The sequence below is a fragment of the Nematolebias whitei genome, chromosome 17, assembly GCF_014905685.2.
Source record: "Nematolebias whitei isolate Nwh7 chromosome 17, NemWhi1, whole genome shotgun sequence".
NCBI lineage: Eukaryota > Metazoa > Chordata > Actinopteri > Cyprinodontiformes > Rivulidae > Nematolebias > Nematolebias whitei.
In genome coordinates, this window is record NC_056514.1 from 20715812 (window position 1) to 20732618 (window position 16807).

General features: G+C 39.1%; 1 protein-coding gene across 1 annotated transcript; it reads right to left on the bottom strand.

Annotated features, from left to right (window-relative positions):
• Positions 1 to 3758: 3758 nt before the first annotated feature.
• csdc2a (cold shock domain containing C2, RNA binding a) lies at positions 3759 to 16551 on the bottom strand. Its single transcript, XM_037691339.1, has 4 exons — positions 16370 to 16551; positions 12003 to 12344; positions 11780 to 11902; positions 3759 to 4161 (listed from the first exon to the last, which is right to left on the bottom strand). Exons 2-4 carry the CDS (start codon positions 12182 to 12184, stop codon positions 3999 to 4001), a joined length of 468 nt encoding a protein of 155 aa, XP_037547267.1. The 5' UTR covers positions 12185 to 12344; positions 16370 to 16551; the 3' UTR covers positions 3759 to 3998.
• Between the last annotated feature and the right edge of the window lie 256 nt (positions 16552 to 16807).

A 16807-nucleotide genomic window follows, 5' to 3' on the forward strand; every position in this document is an offset into this window, starting at 1 on the left:
AATCCTTCTTTGCACAATCATCTCCAAAGGTTCTAGAGGAGTCCCCAGAACTGAGCCAGCCTTCTTTATGAGCTTGTTGATCTTTTTAAGTCTCTTGCTCTGGTGCTGCCCCATCAGATGATGGCAGAAGAGATGGTGCTCTCTACAACAGACTTATAGAAGATATGCAGCATCTTGTTGCAAACATTGAAGGACTTCATCTTCCTCAAGAAGTACAGTCTGCTCTGTCCCTTCTTGTAGACGCTTCACTGTTGCATCTCCATATAATCCATTCATCCATGTAAGTGGAAGCAGACCTTGGACCTCCCAGAACAGGCTGGATCAATGGCAGGAGAAATTACTGGTTGAATTGGGATCGATGGTGGAAATTGCTCAAAGGGGTCTGAGGTTGTTGAGCTTTCGTTCAGTGACTATCAGGTGAAGATTCGCTGTCATCCAGGACATGACCAGTCCTGGATAAGAAGTGAAATGTCTTTAGCTTCAGAATAGAAGTCCAGTTGTTTAATTAAACTTTTTATGGATTTATCAGGTTAAACGCCTGCAGGTAAATAGTTTCTCTTTTTTAGCATCTTAGCTGTCTGAGGCAGAGCCACTGACACAAACTGTGAAAGTTTTAAGGACAGTCAAAATAATCCTAGACATTTACAATGTATAAAGAAACTTAATCCCACATCTTTGCTTTTTTTAATTGTAAACTTTTTATTAAAATGTTTAAACAAGAACAGCCCAGTGTCACAGCAGTTTAAATTAAAGAAAAGTGCTCAAGAACACAATAAAACTCACAGAGAGTATTCTCCTCACAGAGTCAGACACAGTGTGCTACTTTTATATGAGGTCACATTAAAGGTTAAAGGCTTCATGTGTTACTGCATGATGAACACAATCAACACTAAAAATGACAACGAACAGAAAACCGTTTCCAACACAACAAAGCTGCATGTTAATTCAAACATATTTTACTGAAAAGTTAGAAACGTTAATGTTTTGTGTGTGTAAGATGACATGACGACAGCTGTGTGCAGAGCTTTCAAATGGGATGAAATTTGCACAAATACATTGAAATACAGCATTTCTTCTTGTTTTTTAAACACTGAGTGGTTTTATAGCTGCAAATGGAAATAAATAGGTAAATAAAAAAGTGTTTTTACTTACATCTGGAAGCTTTCACTTTTTTTTTTGGCTTTTCACTGTCCTTGTATGACAAAAAATTTTAAAAACAAAGAAGTATTCAGCTCTGCACCTAAATATTTGCAGCTTTGTTTTCTCAGACTCACCCTCCTAAATGTTATATGGTGAGTTTTTAATTTATTAAAACCATACAAACAAAAACAAGCCGACTCATTATACTCAAGAAAAAATATTGTTCACAAAAACAGAAAGCAAGAAAAATTCTTCAGAGCTGCATAAACGACTGGCTGACATGTAAAATATGCTAACTCGCCAACATACAAGGAGTTAAAAAATGATGATTTGACTTTAGCTACGTTTAGCTGCTGGCCAACTTCACCTTGTTTTCAGCTGTTTTCATAAAGAGACGATCCTGTCCTCACTACAGTTAAACTCAGGAATGTGTTAGAAAACGTTTCACAAACAGAAGCTGAAAATAATTATTGGTACTACTTCACATTAAAAGCCCCTCTATAAAGGATTTATTAATGCTTTATAAACAGGTTATTCACGAGTTTGTAAACCTTTATAAGGCATTAACATTTATTGATAAAACTAAATCAAGTTCACCGTTTGGGTTAAACCAAATTTTAATTAATTCAGGTAAATGTCGTTTATTGCTCAGCTTATCCTTTTGAGCTAAATATTTTTAAAGCCAAAACAAAACTTTATATCTTTTAAGTGTTTATGATGAGCAAAGTGAAGGACTCGATCAGGACAATTAGTGAATCTGGTTCATGGTTTATGTTTTATAAATGACTTTTAATGCTTTATAAAGCATTTAAACTAAACATAAATCGTATATAAAGCATTAATTGTATTTTTATATAAAACAAATTGTATTTTTTTACATTACATATGAATATAATGTTGCACATCTCGTCTCTTTAAGGCAAAGTAAACTCATTTTAGTGCTGGGACTGTTGCAGGGTTGTAAACATTGTTTTATCAGGTTAGTAACTAGTTTAGCTGAATTGCATAGGATTATCCCTTTGTTTTGTTGTATCAGATTAATTTACACTGAAGTGCTTTGTATTAACTGAGGGATGGACCATAGGAACTCCTGTGTATGCAGCTTTTATTGTGTCGGATTGTTGGCATTATAATATAAGCTGTTTTGGGCACAGAGCAGAGACACACAACTCTAGATCCCTTTAAAAAAAATTGTGTAAAACTAGCCAAAGTTTGTAAAATTATCTAAAGTGTAAACAAGTTAGCGTCAGGTGTTGGCCTAGCAGTTCTGAAGACTTCCTGCAAACACAAAGAAATAAATCTTACTGAGAAAGTCTGGCTCTTTGTCCAAGTTTTAAACTTTTATGCTAAACTAAGCCTGTTTTACTACACAGATGTTTTAGAAGATTTAAAAAAAAAGTAACTTGGCTAATAAAACAACCCACCATAGCACAAACATGTATACTTCTTAAAAACAATGTCCAGCGATTCCTTCAGAGTTAACTCAGTTCAATGAGACATCTTTAGGGCTACAATGCTCCAGACACCTTTTTTTATCTGATCTTTTTTTTTTTTAACATTAAAATCCCCAAACAGTGCAGATCATCCTAGGAAAATGATGAAATAGCCACACTGTACCACTAGGTGGCGAGAACACCCACATTGCCAACATAACAAAACTAAAGATTCTCCTACAAGTTGTTTTTCTACTTTCAAATGGTTTACAACTTATCTTAGTAAAGAACCATTTCAGCACAAGATCAAAGTTTAATGGCAGCAGGGTTGGCATGAAGTGAGAAAAACAAATAAAACGTCTCTCGTTTTGGTTTCTGGGACACAAAGTGTTAGAGAGCGAGCTTGAATCAGGCTTATCTATTATTCCACATGGTCACACCAAGAATTATATTTTTAAAAACTTCAACTTTCCTTACCTAAATCCTCATCTGCATGCAGACAAGAGTGGCAAGAAAATCTCAGTTTAAAAAAATACCTGGAGTAATGTGGGCGGGGCTTAAAACCAACTTCAGTTTCAACATTTAAAAGCTGCCTCTGCACTCATAAAGTCCATCACTCCATCGTCTGACCCATCACTGGTCCTCCTCTTGGTTCCCCGCCTCCTCCCGTCACTCAAACCCTCTGGCCTGGTTTCTCCAGCGGCACACCTGCGTCTCTACCACTGAAGTCTCAGACCGTCAAAGAAAAATCAAGCAGGATTTTTACATTGGCCTAGTTGAAATCTAAGCACTTAGCTAGAGCTTGTCACGGCTGTCCAGGCCTAAACCCCTTCAGGACTACGTGAAATATGTAAAACTGAACCCCATCTGTGTATCAAACAACCTTAAAACACTTTAAGAAGGTCTGAGAAGCTGTTCTTGAAACGATGTAAACAACTTTGTGAACTAAAAGTGTTTTATTTGTATCTCCATCTGCGACGTAAACACAAATGAAACACGGCAAAGCATGTTTAAATACTGTCGTTTTGTTTATTTTACCTTTTTTTATTGTCATTTTGGCAGCAATGTGCATCTGCTGAGAGAACAGAGGCAAATAAAAAAAAACATTGAGCTGATTCTTTAACATCTTAACTCATTTATGTAAACTGAGTCAATATGGCGGCATTCTTTCTAAATGCATTACACGTAAACCCATCACCTCCTGAACACCTACAGTACTGTGGATCCCACCTCGCCAGGGTCTTCACATTTAAACATTCTAACATTTGCATTCAAAGCTTCATGTCATCCCTAAAACCTTTAGATCCAAAAGCTTCCCAGCTCAGCTCTGACCTGGCCCCGCTCTTAAGCCATGAAAACAAAAATCCTGAAATTAAATACCAGTCCTTGTGCACTGTCTGCAGCTCCGTCGATGGTTGTACTTATCTAGGAGCTGATGATTTGGCCCGACCAGGTCTCGTGCTTGGTTCCGGGGTTTAGATGGGTGATGACCACCTCAACAGCCTGGACCTTGTGGTTCTTGGGAGGGATGGGGCACACCTTGTATGTGACTTCGTCTCCTTCCATAGGCACGTACTCCCCCTCGATGCTGGAAACAGGAGTGGTGTGGAAAATGGGGATGAAAGTCCAAAGCGTCGCTCAGTCAAAAAAAAGAATAAGTATGCTCAATCATCGAGGTAAATAAATCACAAAAAAGTTAAATCAAGTCATCTGGACAGTTTATTTTTTGAAAGAAATGTTTTGTCTTTCATCTGAAAGACTTCATCAGTGCTTGGTGCACTCATCTGTTGTGCACAGATCTGCATCTGAGGCCTGCCAACAGAATCTGTCGTATTAAATAGCATCTTATGGACGTCAAACCAGTCTGCTGTGAAGTTCCCAGCATGGCTTTACACATGGAGGACCATCAGTCTAACACAATAAACCATTAGTACATAATAATCAAATGTTATAGGCAAAATGGCTGCTTACTACTCACCGAACCAGCCTGAGGACAACCTGGCCAAAATGGTTAAAAAGAAAGTGCAGTACTTTCAGCACTTTTTATAAGTACTTTTTAACCATTTTGGCCAGGTTGTCCTCAGGCTGGTTCAGTGAGTAAGTAATTTGATTGTTATGCACTAATGGTATTTTGTTTTAGACCAATGGTCCTCCATTTTACATGTGTAAAGCCATGCTGGGAACTCCACAGCAGACTGGTTTGAAGCATTATTCAAATTATTTTATTGATAAAGATATTGAAAACTATAATATGAATGAAATAGCTAACAATTTTAATCATTTTTTTTGTAAACATTGGACCTGATTTATCTAAAATGATCCCTGAGCTGCCACATTCTGAACCAAATTTAAATACAATAAACAGGAACCCCAACTCAGTGTTCCTCAGTGCTGTGACTGAAAAAGAAATAATCGACATTGTAAATAAATGTAATAATAAACAGTCTACTGACTCACATGGGATTGATATGAAACTGGTAAAGCATGTCATTGGAGGGATTTCTAAACCATTTACATATATTACTAACTTGTCATTTCAAACTGGTTCATTCCCAAGTAAAATGAAAATAGCTAAAATATTGCCGTTATACAAAAATGGGAACAAACATCTCTTCACCAACTATCGACCTGTGTCTCTGCTGCCACAGTTCTTTAAAATATTAGAAAAATTATTTAATAACAGACTGGAAACATTCTTAGATAAACATAAATTAATCAGTGAAAGTCAGTACGGCTTCAGATCAGGAAGATCAACAATGCAAGCCATTTTAGAAACTGTAGAGGAGATAACTACTGCGATGGATAACAAGAAAATTGCTGTTGGGGTGTTTCTGGACATCAAGAAGGCATTTGACAAAGTCAATCATGATTTATGACTAAAAAAAACTTGAACGCTGTGGGATAAGGGGAGTAGCACTAGACTGGGTTCAAAATTATTTGAAAGGCAGACAGCAGTATGTGAAGCTGCGAGATGTTTGTTCTGGATGTTTGGACATTGTTTGTGGGGTTCCTCAGAGGTCAGTCCTGGGTCCCAAACTGTTTATAATTTATGTAAATGATCTATGTACTGTACCTGAAATAATGAAAAGTATACTATTTGCTGATGATACAAATATTTTTTGTGTTGGAGATGACATGGAACAACTGTTAAAAGGATGTAACTAATGAATTGAATAGACTTAAAATGTGGTTTGATGAAAATAAGCTGTCCTTGAACCTGAACAAAACAAAAATAATGTTATTTGGGAACTGTCAATCACGTACAGAAATTCAAATACAAATAGATGGAGTGAAAATTGAAAGAGTTCATGAAAACAGATTTCTAGTTGTCATTATTGATGATAAACTCAACTGGAAACCACACATCAAATATGTTCAAAGTAAAGTCTCGAGAAGTATCGCCCTCTTAAACAAAGCCAAGTCGGTCATAGAACAAAAAGCATTACATTTACTCTACTGTTCATTAATCTTACCTGATTTAAGCTATTGTGCAGAAATCTGGGGGAATAATTACAAAACTACACTACAGGCATTAACAATACTAGAAAAAGAGCAATAAGAATAATCCATAAGGTGAGATATTTAGAAAGCACTAATTTACTATTTGTAAAATCTAAATTATTAAAGTTCATTGACAAAGTGAAACTACAGACAGCTCTAATTCTTTACAAAGCCAAAAATAAACAATTACGAGAAAACGTTCAAAACCTGTTTAAGATTAAGGAGCAAATTTATAAGTTAAGGGGAATCACAGTTTAAAATATGCAAAATCAAAGCTACTAGAAAAAAAACTTTTGTGTATCAGTAAGTGGAGTCAAACTGTGCAATAATTTGAAAATTGAATTTAAACAATGTCCAAACATAAAACTGTTCAAATGATCATATAAACATGATTATTGCTGGATATAATATATAGTAATATTATTCATTTATTGTTGTTGATTTTTTTTTGTTATTTGTTATTGATGCTTTTGTTTTTGGTGAAGTTAAAGGAATAATAATTGTTCATCTACTTAACTTAAATATATACTATATTGATGGATAAATATGGGATTAGTTGTTATATTTATGGATTATACATGTAATGAATGTAAGATTATGGAAGCGGTTAAGGAGTGGGAATTTTGATAAGTTTATACTTCTACCCACTCCCTTGAATATGTAAAACAAAAAGTTTTGACATTATGCTTCATGCTATTTTTTTTTTCTTTTTCTTTTTACATATTCAAAAAATAATAAACTAAACTAAACTAAGCATGTCAATAAGGTGCTACTTTGCCAGGCCTTAGACTTATGAAGTCTTTCAGATGAAAGACGAAACGTTTCTTCCAACAAGAAACTGTCCAGATGACATGATTTAACTTCATCGCTCAGTCAGTTCAACTGGACATTATTCCCTTGTAGTTGTCTCTTGAAAGAACAGAGCAACGCTAAGAAACTGCAACTTTAGAAAAAGTGTCAAGGAAGTCATCATGCTGTCACTTGACTCGCCAAATAAGACTTTCTTCTCTTGCCATGATCACGGATGCAGCCTAGATATAAAACCATCGTAAACGGTCCTAATTCAATCTTTTGACAACAGAGCCACTCCAGTAACACGGCCCCACTTCATGGATAAGTTACCACCACCCTGATAAACCAGTCACCTTGGTATCGAGGTTTTGTGAGTTTTCAGCCGCCCCCGGCAACCTATCACTCTACATGTGTAATTAACCGTTGTGCCCGAGGACCGCACCAAGACCCTATCAACATGCTAAACATCTGTATCACAGCTGATGCAGTTTTGGTATGAAAAGATGTCCGGTCTGCTTTCAACTTGTCTACTGTAACTGTGGCTGAACAACTTTTTTTATCATCTAGTTCAGGGGTCTGCAAACTTTTTGACCACATGAGCCATTTCTGCCCCTTTCCTTAAAAAATAAAATGTGTCCAGAGCTGCAAAAGCTGCCACAACATATCAACTGGTGGGCCGTGGGCCACTTTGGGTGTGTTGCAGGGGGCTTTTCCAGCGAGTGGGGGCAACATTATAAACCTAAATATATATATAATGAAATTTAGCATTTATTGATATTTTTAAATGCAGCACGGTGGCACAACTGGTAGAGCTGCTGCCTGTCAGCGAACAGGTTGCCCCGGTTCAAATCCCGGTCCGGGGGCCGTTCTGGGTGGAGTTTGCATGTTCTCTCCGTGCATGCGTGGGTTTCCTCCAAGTACTCCCGTTTCCTCCCACATATCAAAAACATGCATGTTAGGCTGACTGGTAACTCTAAATTGTACCTAGGTGAGAGTGAGAGAGTGAATGGTTGTTTGTCTCGTTTGTCTCTATGTGTCCCTGTGATGGACTGGAGACCTGTCCAGTGTGTACCCCGCCTCTCACACAGTGACTGCTGGACATGGGCACCAGCGACCCCCGTGACCCAAAGTGGAAGAAGCAGGTAAAGATAATGGATGGATGGACAAAATAAATAAAAAAATAAATTGTTTATACCGATTTAGATAAAAGTGAAACTGTGATGGACTCTGGAGCTCAACACTCTGGACACCTTGTAGGGCTGTAATTTCTAACCTGGGCCCAATTCGGGCCAGGCCGTAATAATGTGCTGGATGGGTGGGCTGGGACAGTGTCGGGCTTTTGATTGTGTCAGCAAACGCACGCGGCTGATGATCCAATTTTAGGCCTGAATGCAACTCTACCAGGATGTACCCTGCTCTCACACAGTGGCGGCTGGCCACTACAGGGCACTAGGGCGCCGCCTCACCACTCAACAGATTACCTTGAACAAGACATAAAAAATATAAAGAAAAATTAAATAATAAAATAAAAACATTTCGAGATATATGTATAAATATCTTTGTTGTAAAAGATAAATATTTTATAGTTTATGATGAGTAAAGTTGTTTCGTTCAAAAACGTTGTCTCTGATTGATGACATATTTCCACCCTGGGGCGCAAAAATCTTTGCCCATAGACTCTCGTTAAAAGTTGTACATGCGCAGTAACTCCTCTTCACTACAAGGTATAGGACCATTCTGGGCGCTCCTCTCCTGTGCTAAATGCACGGTACAGATTGTTCTTCCGGAACAGATCGTGCAGTGACACTCGCAACAACCAGGCTATTTGTGAGACAGCCAACTGCTGCAGGTGGGCTGTAAGGCATTGAAAGCCCTTTATCTAATGCCTATGTTGCCATTTCTGACCGATATGCCTCTCAACTTTTAGATGTCTGTGAAAAAACCTTCAGCTGAATGTGTATTCTAAAAGTGGGAACTGGTGAGTTTTTGTTTGTTTGTTTCTGGAGCTAGCATGCTAGCACTAGCCTCCAGGTTATTGTATTGGGCTCTGTGATAAATCAGTGCTATTGCTACATTTATTTGAATGTGCTTATAGAAAAAATTATTATCAAACATGAATACTTTTCTATATTAAATTTCACTGATGGTGTTATACTATTTCTGAACACCTGCATTTGTATTGATCTGGATAATGAACAATAAGCCTCTTGCAATAAGTAACTAGCTTCTAATGTTAACACTGAAGCATTTAAATAGAAGGTACAATGAAATGGTGAAATGCTATTGCTATATTGTGTGCTAAGGACCAGTGCAATATTAGGACCTTTAATATTAGGAATATTTAAGAGTACTCAAATATCCTGATGCTTGCTCAATAATCCAGGTAGAAAAATCTAAAAAGTTAAATCTGGTCCTCTGGACATTTAAAAAACAAAAAAAGGAAAGAGAAAAAAAAATGTAGAAACGTTTCGTCTTTCATCCGAAATACTTCTTCAGTCTCAGTCTCTTAAATAGCACCTTCTCAGAGTGGGTCAACCAGTTTGCTGCTGACAACCAAAACGAGCTGCTCACATGGTCAAGAAGGACCATCAGCCTAACAATGGATCATTAGCACACTGATGGCTGTTTACTGTTCACAGAGGGCTGAGTGATACTAGCAATCACAGCATTGTACGAGGGCAGGTGCTATTTATAAGACTGAGCTGAATACAGCACCGCAGACTGAAGAAGTCTTTCGGATGAAAGACGAAACGTTTCTACTTATTTTTGTTTGTTTGTTTGTTTTGTTTTTTGAATGTCCAAAGGACCAGACTTAACTTTTTTAGAGAACTCAAACAATGAGCTTGATTCTAGTTAGGTACCACATCCGTCCAGCAGTCGTCCAGATTAATGTGGGTGTAACTACCAATAAAACTGTTTCATGTTAGTTTTGGTCAAAGTTTCAAGGAGACGGATGTGGCCACAGACCCCTGGTCTGTCTGCAGACCATTAGACGAAGGTCTGCTCTTTAAATTTACTTAGTAAACCATTCCTGGTCCTCAGGGCACCAGTTTTCTGCATGTTTTAGATGATTCCCTGCTCCAACAAACCTGATTTAGGATCAGGGAAACTGGGGATCATTGGTTCCTTGCAAAGTCTTATGTGCAAACTGGTTCATCCCTTGAGTTACAGTCATTTTATGCCTGAATAACTCGTACGTCATAGTAAAACATTCTTCTGAAAATGGGCAAGTAATGGATGAAGAATGTGTGTAAAAGCCAGCAAAGTTGAAAGAAAAAGACCTTCAGAGAGGCTGAAGAACTATTGTTCAAGACTACAAGGATGTCAAATTGCAAAGAAACAACGGGTGACTCAAGACTTTTGCACAGTTATACATTCATTAAGACTGGCAACATTTCTGCAAAAAGATGTGTCAATAAAAGGGCTTCAAGTAAAAAAGCTGCTTTCTACTAGACAATGAGAAATCTTTAGTTTTAACTAGGGATAGGGCCGATCCGATCCAGTATCTGTATCGGCCTCCGATACCAGCATAATTTACGTAGCGGATTTTTCCGATCCGTGATGCATGTTGGCTTCAAACTATGGAATGGATTTCCTGAACGGCGGCGTGTCTCATGAACCAGAGTAATAAGACCCGCCTCACATTCAGGAAATCCATTTCATAGTTGCAGCCAGCTACAACGTGAGGACTGAGTTAGCAGCACTGTGGCTAACTGCTAACAAACTTTTCATCGAAACATGTCCGCTGTGTGGAAGTATTTTACACTAGAAACACCACAAAACAAGACGGCAACGTGCAATGTCTGCAGAGCCATAGCACCACATTAAACCACATTAAAGTTAGTTTTACGTTGGACATTCGAGCTCCGTGGCTTCAGCGGGGCGCTGCTCTTTGGTCAAACCGAAAGAGGCGACTTGACCTCGGCCAGCTGCGTCCAATCTGCCACGCTCAGTCTGCCCGTCTCTGAGGAGGGACAGACTGAGCGCGGCTGCCCCAAATCAGGCCGCCTGCTTCGGATTGAACAAGAAGAAGACGTCGCTGAAACCACGGAGCTAAAATGTTTACAGAGAAGTTGCTAAACTTCATAATTAATGACCAACCACTATCAGTTGTAGAAAACGAAGGATTTTGCAGCTTGATACTTGCAGTGAAGATATAGTTTACCCTCCAGGAGATATTTATCAGTACAACAGTAGACAATCATAAAAAACATGATTTGAAAATTATATATATTAAAAACAAAAAACAGCTACATTATAAAGTGATGTAAAATACTAAAAACAGGAACATGTCTGTTGGTTTATGTCATGAACTTAGCAGGTGTTTGAAGCCATTTAACATTTAATTTAATTCATTTATTCATTCATTTAAAAGAAACAAAATAAAAAAAATCATCAAAGAGAAAATATTGAATGAAAAGAGTGCAGAAAGAAGAAAAATAAATCTTATATTTGCCCCTCATTTAAAATAATATAAAACAACTTTCAACAATCACTTAAATTAATCACTTTAATATCCACTTTAAAACTAGGAATAAAAATAAACATGTTTTGTGTTAGCAGAATTTAATTCTAACTTTAAAACTTATCCAACATTAATAAAACTTACCTCAAGTTGCCTTTTTGGACATGCATGCATATATTTGTACAAATTGTACTTGAGAGGAGATTATTACAGCCTCGTATAAAATCAATGATCATGATATCGGAACTGGATCGGTATCGGCAGATACTCAGAGTTAGGTATCGGATCGGATCGGAAGTAAAAAAAGTGGATCGGTGCATCCCTAGTTTTAACCATTTCTGGTTCAACAGCATTTTTATTTGTGTGCCAACGACCTTGGTTCGACTCAAATAAATTCACTTCACTATAAATAGTCATAAAATAAATCCTACTCAGTGACATGACTCACTCAGAAATGTGGACAAAGATGTCCTCTCCTCCGTGAGTAGGACGTAGGAACCCGTGACCCTGAGACCTGGAGAAGTTTTTACACACCCCTTTAAATACAGGCCCTGACCTGGCTCTTACTGTCCTGCAGGGGGGAAATGGACAAAATCACAAAGAGACAAAAAATATTTTAGTTTTTCTTTAAAACAAATGTTAAGACGGATGGTAGAAATGTTCGTACTCACGCTGAGTATGTTCGGGTGCGTTTGGTGGGCAGTGGACTGGGCAGCTCTCCAGGCTTCATGGGCTTACTTTCCCAAACACGACTGCCTTCTCTCAAGAAGGGGAAGGAGAGCTGCAGGGGCGTACGTGGAGACGTCAGAGGCAGCCGGGGTTCTGTCGGCAGTGAGGAGCCGGCGTCTGACATCTTGACTCGTTGAAGGTTGGGGGGGTTACCGTGGCACAGGGAGAAGTGGAGCGTGGAGGATTACACCTCCTGCATGGCACGAGTGATTGTCACGGCAAGGAGTCCAGACAGCAGCTTCTTCCAGGTGGTGGAATCAAGTGACCGCACCCTGTAGAGAAGACTATCACAGGAAGTCTTGGTCAGAAAGTTGCTGAATTCTTGTAGCCATTTTAACTATCATTGCAGGTGGTGTAAGAAAAATAAAATAAGAACGGAAAAACTCCAAATTTGATTTAAAATCAACCTCTTCTCGGTTCGACTCAGACTATTCAGTCAAAATGGTTACTAAAGTAAACACTAGAGAAATAGCATTTCCTGTGAATGAAGAACATGCTGAAAAACAGCTCTGCAACCGTGGACAAAAAGGGCAAAAATACCAAACAATTCAATAAATTAATAAAACCTGAAAGCTAAAAATGCCCCACTGCAGCATATTCTTATATAAAAAGAATAAACTCCTTATCTTAATGTCTCAGGATTACATGAACTCCTTCAGTGGTGATGCCGACAGAAGCAGTCATTCTTCTCAGTGACAGCTGATGAAGGCGTAGCTTTAAATAATTCACACTCTGCCTCAGCGCCTCTTTTTTTTTTAGCTTCCCTTAGAGGCGCCGAGTTGGGCTGTAATGAGTCTTCTGTGGACGTTTCACATGCGTTCAAACAAAAGTCTGCCAGTTCTGGACTGGAGGAAATGGGAGCTTTCAGGAGCAAAAAGGGAGAACAGGGCCAAGACCAGTTCTGTGTGTGAAACCAGGACACAGAGTCCATCAGCATGAGACACACGTCAGCTCCTTCACGCTGAGACCGTGAGGCGACGTTCGAGGAACTATGTTCTCTGTGCTGAACGACAGCTGAAGTTTACCGAAGAGGCTGAAACTGAGCTGGTAATGCTAAAAGAAGTAGACCATGAGCTGAAAGATACAAGAAGCAAAGGGACAACTAAAAGAAGCTAAACTGAAATCTAAATGTATGCTAAAACTAGCTGAATGGTATCCAAAAGCAGCAGCATGTTAGCTAAAGGCAGTGCAGTGTTCTCCTAGATCAGTTCCACTGGCAGGATGCTCGTTGCATTTTTTTTTTTTTTTGTCAACGGAGGGTGGGGGTGGAGGAGGACAGGATGGAGTCACGTCTGTGTTGAGAAGAGGTTCTCTGCAGGCCATAAGTGGGCGTTTCTGGAGAATAGGTGTTTGTGGGGGGCAAACACTGATTGGCTAGCTGTATTTGTTGCTCTTTAGTTAAGTTACGTCAGCACTATTTTAAAACTGAAGGTTTCTAAGAAACAGCGTTATATCTACTGTCAAACACAAGAAGATTCTCTTTAGTCCTTGGGTTGTAGGCTGCACCTGACACAGGTCGCCTTGAGTGTGGTCTGGGTAAAATGAAATATGAAGCATCTGAAGCGAAACCTGCTCCTATTTGTCAAAAAGTCTGGTCTCAATTAAAGATCATGAGTCCTATGACGAGATAATGACCCAAAACAAACGCTAAAAACAAAATTAGCTCTTTAGAAGTTCTTCTATGAGATCTGATCTATGAAAGGAGCTGAAACATGGAGTAGGACTGACCCTTAAAATCCGAGACAGCTGAGGAAGTGAACCAGTAAACAGAAATACCTGTTCCAGTTGCAGAAATCTTACAGAAACTGACAATCACTCATCTGCAGTGACTGTTTTAAAAGGTTGAACAAGAAAATGTGAAGTTAAAGGAAACATCCTTTGTCCCAAAGCCAGTTTAAGTATCATTAATATTTTGGTTACTTTATTTTTCTTTCTTTATGAATCGATTGTAACCATTTTCACATTTTTCAACAACCAAAATGGATTTAGTTTTTTTTTAATGTAATGGCTAGGTATTCAAAAACAAACATTTAATGTTGCTCTTATTTTGAAATGTAACTGGAAGTTCTGTGTTAAGAGAAGCGGAAAGAGAAGTTATGGAGACGCCGCTAATGTCGAACCGGTTAACACCATAGACATATGTCTGTGGTTAATACAAACAGCTTTTTTTCGTTCAGCATTTTTTTTGTCCAATCAGATGTGGCCCGCCAGACACGCCCACTTTTCTATCGTCCAATCAGATGTGGCCCACCAGACACACCCATTTTCCTATAGTCCAATCAGATACGCCCCGCCCCCCCCGGATACACCTCGTCCAATCAGATATGGCCCCTCAGATACACCTTCCAAATTTGTCTGCAGAGATACCTACTTGTCTGTGTTGCCCGCCTGCTAGCTTAGCGCTATGTTTCTGCTGGTTTTAATCGATGGAGCGCAGGGGCAGAGCTGTATGTCAGTAGCATTTTTGCACATTTGTATTGCGCCCTGAGCTACATCAGTACCGACAGTTGTCTACGGTGTGTGTGTGTGTGTGTGGGGGGGGGGGGGGGTGCGGGTTCGGTAGGCAGGGCGCTCGGTTCTGTTGACGGGGCAGGGCAGTGTTGCCAGGTGTACGATAATTATTGTATTTGTACGACAATTTTGCCCTCTGTACGATGCACGATCAATAATCCCAAAAAAGGCCAAATATATGATAATTTGACCATTCCGTGAATGTGTGGTTGTAATCGGTTGTCATCAGCCTCTCGCAACTGTCTGAGTTTTTTTGTGAACCCTGAAGGCATCTGTGTCCGCAAACAGATGCACAATTGGCTGAAAATTCCAGCAAATCGTGCTTTTCTAAATGTGACCTTCGAGTGACGTATTTCCGTTTGCCTCAGAACAACGGCCATGATTGGCTGAATAGTCCGCTGCGCCCGCCCCATGAGTGAGGAAAAGAAAAGAAGAAGCAGCAGAGCGTCTGGAAGCGGACCCATCACTACTATAGTGCATCAATAGATTTGTTATTTTGGTTATGACAGGTGTATGATAATTTCCCTCGAAATACGATAATTTTATGTCCCTAGTACGATAATCCTACATTTCTCACCTGGCAACACCGGGGCAGGGGGCCCTACTTGTAAAATGGGAGGGGAAACACTGCAGTAAAATGCTGAAATACTGCAGCAAAAGCTAGCTAAAATTTACAAAATTATAGCTAAAAGTAGCAAATGGCTAGCTAAAAGCAAAATAATAACCAAAGACAAAAAACTATGGCAGAAAAACAGTAGTGAAAAGACAAATGGAGCAAAATAGTAGCTAAAATAAGCAAAAGCTTAGCTAAGAGCTAAAGCATAGAGGTTAGTTAAACGCTACAATGAACTTGCTAAAAATAAAAATAACCAAAGGGTAGTTAAAAGCTAAAAGTAGTAAAAAGCTTACTAAGAGCAAAAGGCTAGCTATATATAACACAAGCTAAGTTTAAAAGGAAAAGGTAACAATTTGTTGGCTAAATGCCAAAAGTAGCAGAATGAGTGCATAAAGCTAAAAGTAGCAAGAGGTTACCTAAAAACAGCAAAATGTTAGCAAGGGTTAATTTAAAAAACAAAACAAGAAGCTAGCTAAAATTAAACGCAGTAAAAGAGTAGCAAAAAGCTTGCTAAATGCTAAATGTAGCAAAGGGCCAGCTAAGAGCAAAAATGATCAAAATCCTAGCAAAAAGCTAAAACTAGTAAAATGATAAGTAAAACAAGCAAAATGATTGCCAAAAAAACTAGATTAGCTGAAAGCATCATACAAGGAAAAAGCATCAGGTAGCCGCAGCAGATTTAAAACAAATTATTTTTGAAGGAAATGGAGATCTTAATGCATTTCTATGGAGGCAATGTATGTAAATAAAGTTAAATAATTTTAAAAGTACAGAAGTTACAAGAACCAAACACCACAGCAGCCATCCCATAAACAAGCTGAACATTGTGACACATGAATGGTTAAAATTACACAAAGTGCATAAGTTAAAGATGACAAAAACATTCTGAACAATAAGAGACAGCAAATATGAACCAAGCTGCATTAGCTGTGCTTTACTCAGTCAGAGGAGCAGAGACTAAATAATTCATGGCAGGAAAAATAACTCCTGCAGGCGATTTGTTTCCAGAACCTTCTCATGCTGTGGAGCATCAAGACAAAACCCTCCTTCAGAAAAGAACCGTCCATCAAAGGGCTGGTCTGGATAACAAGCTGCATCACATCATGGTTGATTTAAATACAACAATAAACCGAGTTAAGCCGGGTAGAAGCACTGCGTGTGTAAAAAAGATAAATTACTCACCAACAAATGAGCGATCAGACGTCAGTCGACATGAAACGATTTCTACTTCTTATTTAAGACCAATGGCAGGGGAATGTGCGAGAACGGTGCGTGTATCAGTGCGGATGCAGCGGCATGGAGGCAGCAGAGATCACTGATGGGGCGGAGGTGCAGGGAGGAGGACGGGGGAGGAGGGGGTCTGGAGGACCACAGGGACCTCTTTGTTATCAGCAGACAGCAGCAGGAGGTTCCTCAGAGCTGTGAGGCCATGCTGAAGCCTCCCGGTGGCGACATTGTGCTGCTGATGATCTGAACGTAGCAGCATTTTATTATTCTCATCATCAACTGCAGGCCCTCAGACAACTTTAGGGCCACATGGGAAAGGGTGGAGCAGTCCAAGTAGGGCAGGGCAGTCCATTTTTATTAAGCATTCACAGTGATCCTGTTAATGTTTATTGT

Bases quoted from the DNA above. Each gene is read 5' to 3' on its own strand.
- csdc2a (XM_037691339.1), bottom strand. From the start codon at position 12,184: ATGTCAGACGCCGGCTCCTCACTGCCGACAGAACCCCGGCTGCCTCTG. The intron at 11,903-12,002 runs GTGAGTACGAAC...TCCCCCCTGCAG, and splicing joins CGCACCCGAACATACTCAGC to GACAGTAAGAGCCAGGTCAG. The intron at 4,162-11,779 runs GTGAGTCATGTC...TCCTGTTTCCAG, and splicing joins ATCTTTGTCCACATTTCTGA to CATCGAGGGGGAGTACGTGC.